This window comes from Entamoeba nuttalli (assembly GCF_000257125.1).
Source record: "Entamoeba nuttalli P19 unplaced genomic scaffold asmbl_9268, whole genome shotgun sequence".
NCBI lineage: Eukaryota > Evosea > Mastigamoebida > Endamoebidae > Entamoeba > Entamoeba nuttalli.
Window position 1 is genome coordinate 1 of NW_008579548.1, and position 8,286 is coordinate 8,286.

Genomic DNA, 8,286 nt, shown 5'->3' on the forward strand with positions numbered 1-8,286 from the left:
TAAATGATAAAAGATGAACTAAATAAAATAGCAACAAGAATAAAGAAAATAGAGATAGAAGAAATTAGGTGATGATAAGAAAAGAGAAAATGAAAAATAACAAATTCGTGTTTTAATATAACCAAAAAGAAGAACCAATAACAAAAAGCAGAAAAGAACTTACAGACCTAAAAAGGATGCTAAGACTAAAACCCAGAAACAAATGACAAACAATCAGTAAGAAACACTCAGTTGAGAAGAAGATTGGAAGATACAACCACAAAATAAGAGGATTGGAAAAAAAGTTTCCAGAAGCACAGAAGAAGTTAAATAAAGAACCAGGAGTTTCTCATTTCTATCCATTTAAAGAAGAGTTAATTCACAAATATGAAAATATACTTAAAAAGAAACAAGAAGAAATAATAACAGCAAAGGATGTACATAAAAGTCAATTCAAATCAGTTGAGTCAACACAAATGAAATAAAATAAGTAAGAAGGATTTACTATTAACATTAATTTTTTTTGAATTTGAATGTTTTTTGATTTATTTTTTTTTTCTGTTTTTATCAAAAGAATTAAATATTAATGATTATTGATAATATCAAATTCAATCAATTAAAAACTAAAGAGAAGAGTGACTGTATTTTTTCTATCATTTCTTGGTGTTCAACACCAATTTTTTGAGCTAATAACATTTGTTTCTTTTCACTCCATTCTAAAATACTTTCAATTTTGTCACCATCAATACAATTCATCATTGGACTTGTTTGTTGAGTATTAACACTTTCTCTCCAATTTGACTTAACTAATTTGGATTGAATTTTATTCAAAAAAAGGTAATGTTCTTTTGATATTTCACAAATATTATATATACCACCATGTACACCTCCCATTAGACATCCTTTGTAGAAAGACTTTTGGATAAAATTAATTGAATCTGCGACATGAACTTGTGATATTAAACTAATTTTTTCATCATCTGTTTTTGGTTCTTCTTCATCAGAATTAAATATTTTAATATTTCCTGATACATCTGCAACTAAAAATGAAGTGCCATATTCACTTTCTATACTGCCAACACAAGAGGACCAAACAATTTGATTATCTTTACCAACAACATCAAGATGTTCAATGTCATTTCTGTAACGATAAACAGAAAGTGACCTTGCTAAATCACCAGCAATGATATAATCTTTACAAATGTCAAGACTAACCCCTATCAAAGGTAATAACATATTTTGTTTAGTATTTAAATCTTTTCCTTTTTTTTCAATGACATGAACATTTCTATTGATAAAGGCAACTATTCCTTTTTGACATTTTTTCAAACAATAAACAGCACCATCATAATCTTCTGTTCCAACAATATAAATTAATCCTTCTGTGTCTTGTCGTATTAATAAAATTCTACCACTTGATGGTTCTATTTCATTCTCTCTTATTATTGCAGTTCCAACAGCATAAATATTATCTTCTAACGAGTCAACACAAAGTGCAAGTTCATTACTCTTTAGCTCTATTGTTGTAACACCAAAACTTCCATCAATTAAATTAATTGACTTAATTGTTTTACCAACAAGTAATCCATAAGACCCATCAGTAGCAATTTTACAACAATTTTCTCCAGAATGTATCATTTTAAATGTAACTCTACTCATTTCTTTCATTAAACCAAATACGATACCACGTTTAGTTGCACATATTACTCCATAATCACCAACAGGACTTTCACAAATATCAATAAGGTCTTCAACGGCAAGAGGAACAAGTCCAGTTTGTTGAAAAGTGAATGTTTTATTTGCAATAACACAAGGAATTGAATATATTTTTTTTAGTTTGATTGATTGAGAAGTTTCAATATGATATTTAAGTTTATTTTTATATGTACAATCTTCTTCCATTTGATTGTATAAGAAAACAATTATTTCATTATCACATCCAACATAAATTTTATTATGATCAATTAAAATGCTTCTTCCAATAGTATCTACTACTTCTGTTTTCTTTAATATTCCATTAATATCAAAAATTAAAATACTTCCATCCCAAAGTCCTATAACTATAATTTCATTTATATCAAAACAACTAACATTTTGTTCGAAATCTTTCATTTTTTGAATTTTTAATTCTTCAGTAATTTTAAATAATTCTGTTCCATAAATGAAATATATTTGTTGATTAATGAATTTTGCGTGTGTAATAAAACTATCAAATTTCATAAGAGTATTTTTCTTTTGATGTTTGTCAATACTATAAATTCCTTTTTTACAAACAAAAATCAATCGTTCTTTTATTATTCCACAACACATAACTCTCTCTTTACCAATAACTTTCTTTAATGAACTTTCTTCAATTTTTATGTGTTTTGACTTTTGGTGTATTTCCCATATATTACTTTCTTCTTCAAACCCAACAATAACATATTTCTTTCTATCATATTCAATACTCTCCACACTTTTAATATCATTTATCTCACAAGACCCAAGTTCTTCAATTCCACTTCCTTTAATCATTAATCCAATGCTACCTTTTCCTCCACCATTACCAACAACAAGATAGTCTTCTCTATTACTTATTTGTCTTGCATCCATTAAACTACCAAAATTACTCCATTTTTCTAAAATCTTTCCATTTAAGTTCATTATTAAATTGTCTCCATTTAATGAACCAATAAAAAGGATTTTATTAGAAAGATAACTGATTGTAGAAGAAATAGACTGTAAAAGTTTTGGTGATTGTTTCTTTGTTATTTCAATAATTTCATTGTTAATATTTACTTTAAATTCAAGAGTATCTAAATTTCTTTTTGAGTCAGTCATTATTAACACATCTTTTTTAATGAAACAACAAGCAGTATTTGGGTATTGGTTTAGGTTACAAAGAATGTGTTTTCCATTTCCATTAAAATAACATCCTATTTCATCTGAAATAACGAAAATTCCAATAATACCATCTTTAAATCCTACTATTCTTGATGTGGTTGGTCCTACATTTGGTTGACTAAAACTTCCTTTTTCTAATTCATTAAATGAGTTTAATGTATATGTATCAATGTGTCTAATATCTCTTTTATTTTCATGTAATAAAGCAAGTTGATATGAATCATTTAATAAACAAAATGTCATATCAAGAATGTGTGAGTGATTAACTTTTATATTTGAAGCAGTTAATTGATCTTTAGGATATTGTGGCAATAAAACAACTTTAATTAATTGTTCATATAAATTTAAAAGTAAAATTTGATTATTAGGAGAAATAACTGCTTTAACTCCAAAAAATGCTTTTCTTCCAAAAGTATCTTTTAAAGAACCAGAAGAAATTATATGTAATGCAGATGTTGTAAGTTTAAGTATTTCTATTTCATTTGATTGAGTAACTACAATAAGATAGTCTGTAATATCTTTTAATGGTTTATATTTTAAAAGAAGGGTAATCCCAGATGAATATCGTTTTGTTGTTAAAGGAATGAGACCAGTTGAGTTAATTTCATATAATTCTAATAAATTTAATTTGCTTACAACAAGATAATTTATGTTAAGAGTTAGTTGAGCAGTAATTGAATGAGAAACTCCACTTGGATTAATTAATGTATTAAACATAAAAAAATGGTTGTTGTCTTGACTCATATTGATTATAATGAAATAACGATAATGAGTTTTTTTAATATTTACATATTATTAATAATAAAGTTTACTATTGTTAAATTTACCTTTTTTTCTTTTAATTTTTCTTTTTTTTCAGTCTCAGCAAACTACAAAATTAGAAAAAAATACCAAATGAAAAGGACTAATTCTATTGCTTTAACTCCAACTTCTTCATCAAGACTTTATATCAAAAAGAAGACACTTGTTTGTTTTATTTTTTATTTTAACTACTTTTTATTATATTTATTATATTTAGCAAACAAGAACAAAATATTCATGGAGTTCAAGAAGAGGAAGTACGGTATTAAGGCCAAACTCAACTGGTTCATTTGAGATTGAACCTAAAGATATCCCAACATTTAATTTAACAGAAATTATAAAGGTATCATTATCAACAATAGTTAGTTCATCCAAACAATTATTTCAATTATTTGATTCTATCACATCACCATCTCAGTTTGTACAGAGATACAATGAAGTATTACCAGCCTGTCAACGGAGTATTCTTTTAAAACAGATGTCTATGGCTTTAATGGGATTATCAAAACCAATGAATCTACCATTAATATCCTCATTTATAATTGATGGTAAATTATGTTTTGATACATACCCTATAGTTCTCTCAGCTTTAGCTGTAGAAACATATGCAGAAATTCCAGAAGCAAATGTGAATGATGTGATTAATTGTACAAGTGAAATATTAAAAGAGTTTTCTTTTCTGATTGAATTATTAGATAAAGACATGCAACGGTATATGACATCACTAGGAATTGTGTTTAATAATGAATTATTAGAGAAAAGAAAGTTGTTGAAACCAACTGAATTTGAGAATGTAATGAACCATGATTCGATTATTATGAATTTAATATCACAAGGAGATATTGAAATAAAAGAGATGAGAAAATATACTAAAGAACTTTTTTGTGTTGCTAATAGTCTCAAAACAAAAGAATCTATTAATATATCATCTAAGGGTATTATTATAAGACATGGAAGTATGTTATTAAGACAATTAGATAAATATAATAAAAGAATAATGATCAATGCAATTCTTATTCTCTACCCTAATGGACTTCAAATGTATCTTATTCCTTTAGATAATACTATTATAGAATCAATATGGATTTCTATTGATAATTTAAATATTGGTAATATTACAGGAATAAATGGTGAATTTTATAATGAAGGATGGTGTGTATTAACTATTGGAGATAAATTAAATAATACTACATATTGTATGTGTTCAACAAATCTTTTAACAGCTTTAATGTGGCATGATGATTTAGCTCATTGTATTAATCAACAAAAAACAAATACAACTATTAAAATGAAAGAAATACTTGTTGAAAGTAATTTAACAGATAAACTACCAGCTACAGTATTTAGTGTAATAAAAGAATTAATATTAAGAGGATGTTCTTGTTTTAAAATGGGAACTAAATTAAAAACAAAAGGAATACTTAAACATGCGTTACAAAATAATCCTAATATTGAATTAAGTGGTGTACCAATAGAAGAGATTGCTGGGTTCTTTATTGATTATTTAAAAGAAATGAAACCTAAGTTATTTAATAAAAATGATATTGATTTATTTAATAAAATTAATTACAAAGCTAATAATATTGAAGAATCAAACCTTGTTGAATTCTTTGATTTAAAAGAAAGTGAAATAAGAAATATGTTATTATCATTTATCTTTCTACTTAATTGTTTTGTTATAAATGGTGAACAATTTTCATTTGGGATGGATGATGCAATAAAACTAATTCAAATAGCTAGTGATTCTACATTTAAAAAGAAATGTATGGATAGTACAAGAATAAAATATATTATTGATAATATTAAATATATAATGCCAAGATATACAATGAAAGGAATACCTATGGTATTAAATAAAGTGAGTTTAATGAAAGAACCAATAAAAAAAATAATGATATTAGGTGATATTAAATATTGTATATTATTTGAACAACAACTTATTTGTTATTGTAATGATGAAGAGGTATTATCATTACATTTATCTGATACATATACATTATGTTGTAATTCTAATGAATATATTTTTATTGCAAATGATAAATGTATAACAAGAATAATTGATGTTAAAACAGTCACAATGGAATTAAATGGAATTAAAGATATTGCAATTAATGAAAATATTTTAATGGTTGCATTTGATAATAGATTAGAATTTTTTGATTGTCAAACATTTAAATTGATAGAAACATATTCATTTAAAGTAGTAGAAACAATTAAAACACATCAAATAACATCAGGATTTGTTGTAGCAATAAATAATAAAACATTAAAATTCTTTGATCAAAAAGGAAATTTATTATTAACAAAAGACTATGAATTTATAAATAAAGAAATTACTGTTATAACATCAAATGATGGAATTGTTATGATTGGATTTAATGATGGAAGTATCTCTGTACTTAATGAAATTAATGGAAATGAATTAGAAATTATTATTTCTTATGAAGGAAGTATTAAAGACATTACAATGGGAAATCAACATTATTATGCACTTACTACAAACAATTGTATATTAGTTATTGATAAAAATCATTTTAAGATTTTATCAATATTTAATCCTTTTTCAATAATATCATCTCTTTTAATAACAAAAAATGAAGTTATTTTAATGAGTTCATTTAATTCACTTTTTTACTATCAATTAAATAATCCACCAACATGTTCATCAATTAATTTATCTCCTTTCTTTATGGATATTCCACAATCTATGTCTTCATTAAATCATTCATTTGTTCCTAATCTTTCTCATATTAATTGTGTTTGTTCAGTATGTAATAAAACACTTTGTTCATATGACTTTATATGTAGATGTTTGTTTTAGTTATTTTTTTAATATATTTCATTAAATTATAGTATAAAAAAATTTATTGTACTTATTTCTAGATTGTCATACTTGTATTCACATAAATTGTTTGTCATTACTTAAGAAAGACTGTATTAAATAAATAAATGTTTTATGTGTCTTTCTTCTTTTCAAATAAAATTTAATTTATTTTTTATTATATCATTATTTTTCCATTTTATTTAAACTAAAAAATACTATTAAGTTATAATTTATTGGATGATTTCTGTTGAAAGCGTTAGTTCACACGGATTTTCACGACCTCGTTCATTTACTAAACATTCTCGAGGTAACACTAAAAATCTTCCTTCTTTAAATCCAGCAAAACTCATTCCTTTAAGAAGATTAACTATTGACTCATCACAAATTAGTACTCCCAATGATTCAACAAGACGTCAACCTTCATTTGAATTAAGTTCAAAGTTATCATTAATTTCTAGTCCAGAAAATAATGTTATGACAAGAAGATCAATATTAAAAATTATTCAAGAAATTAAAGACATAATTAAAATCATCATTTCTATTGAAAAACAATGCGTTGGTATTATCAATAGAATTTCTAAAAACAAAGAATTTGATAAAGGACTAAATTTAACTGATAAAGAAAAATCTATTATTCTTGAATTTGATATAAAAGAATTTGATAAAGATGAACTTATTCAATACAAAGAAAACCTTATTCATTCAATTAATATTTTTGAAGAAATACTTACTGCACTTAAAATATCAGTATTAAGTCTTCAGAATACAATAAAAAATTCATTTAATCCAATGGTATTATCTTTTACTATTGAAGTTTTAGATAAATTTACTCAATTTAATAAAAATATTCAAACAACTATTATGAATTTTAGAAATTGGTCTAATAAATCATTAATTCATCAAAAGGTTTATCAAAAAAATAATACAACTTCATTAGAAGATCTCATGTGTAATTGTGCTGAATTTATTAATATTTGTATTAGATTATTTGAATCAGATAGAATAGGTATAGAACAAACAATTGATTTAGAAGATATTCTTATTCAATTTAAAGGAATAACTTCTTATAAAATTGGTGATAATGAATCAATTAGTTTAAGTGATCTTAGATGGATAAAATCAAACCTAATAACAGCTTCTTCATTTACTTCTCAATTATCACAAAGTGTTGATGGATTAAATTCATTTCTTAATTATCATGATATTCTTAATTCACTCAAAGCCTCCCGTTATTGGAATAAATCTTTAGAAATATATGATCCTATAATAAATCAAATAAATGAACATTCGATTATTCATGCAGGAATAGCATTTTTACGTTTACAAACAAATGATGAAATTTGTAGATATCAAAAATGTTATTTATATTATTTAAATATAGGTTTATTGATTTTGTTATCATACGCTGGCAATACATTTTTACCATGTGACTTTATAAGTGCTAAAAGATTGGTTACTGCTGACATTGAAATTGATATTCCTCAGGACCATACGTTTGCAGGAGATCTTCATATCTTAACAAAAGATTCAATTTACCGTAAAACATTTTGTTTCTCCTTTCAACATGAGAGTGATATTATTGAATGGTCCAATCAATTTAAAGAAACTCTTTCATCTCTTGACATTACAACAACTCAAATTATTGAGTTAGGAAATCCTGTATCAACTAAATTCTTTAATAAAAAAGTTGTTATCAAGAAAAATAAATATATTGGTTCTTCTATTGAAGAATTAGTTCAATTTCAACAATTTAGTTCCTGTCTTGATAATGTTCCAGATGTATTAAATAAATGTATTAA

General features: G+C 24.7%; 3 protein-coding genes across 3 annotated transcripts in view; 2 read left to right on the forward strand and 1 right to left on the reverse strand.

Moving 5' to 3' along the window:
• Positions 1-591: 591 nt before the first annotated feature.
• ENU1_196850 (DNA damage-binding protein, putative) lies at positions 592-3,579 on the reverse strand (the record flags this gene model as incomplete). The annotated part of the gene is made up of 1 exon (XM_008861987.1): positions 592-3,579. The coding sequence occupies one exon, from the start codon at positions 3,577-3,579 to the stop codon at positions 592-594; it is 2,988 nt and encodes a 995-aa protein (XP_008860209.1).
• Positions 3,580-3,756: 177 nt separating this feature from the next.
• ENU1_196860 (hypothetical protein) lies at positions 3,757-6,608 on the forward strand (the record flags this gene model as incomplete). The annotated part of the gene is made up of 3 exons (XM_008861988.1): positions 3,757-3,828; positions 3,881-6,473; positions 6,547-6,608. 3 exons carry the CDS (start codon positions 3,757-3,759, stop codon positions 6,606-6,608), a joined length of 2,727 nt encoding a protein of 908 aa, XP_008860210.1.
• A 116-nt stretch (positions 6,609-6,724) lies between these two features.
• ENU1_196870 (RhoGAP domain containing protein) overlaps positions 6,725-8,286 on the forward strand; it is a gene marked incomplete at both ends in the record, with an annotated part of 3,276 nt that continues 1,714 nt past the window's right edge. Inside the window, one exon of the mRNA XM_008861989.1 lies at positions 6,725-8,286. This exon is cut by the window's right edge and continues 1,714 nt beyond it. Within this exon, the coding sequence (XP_008860211.1) occupies positions 6,725-8,286 (1,562 nt within the window).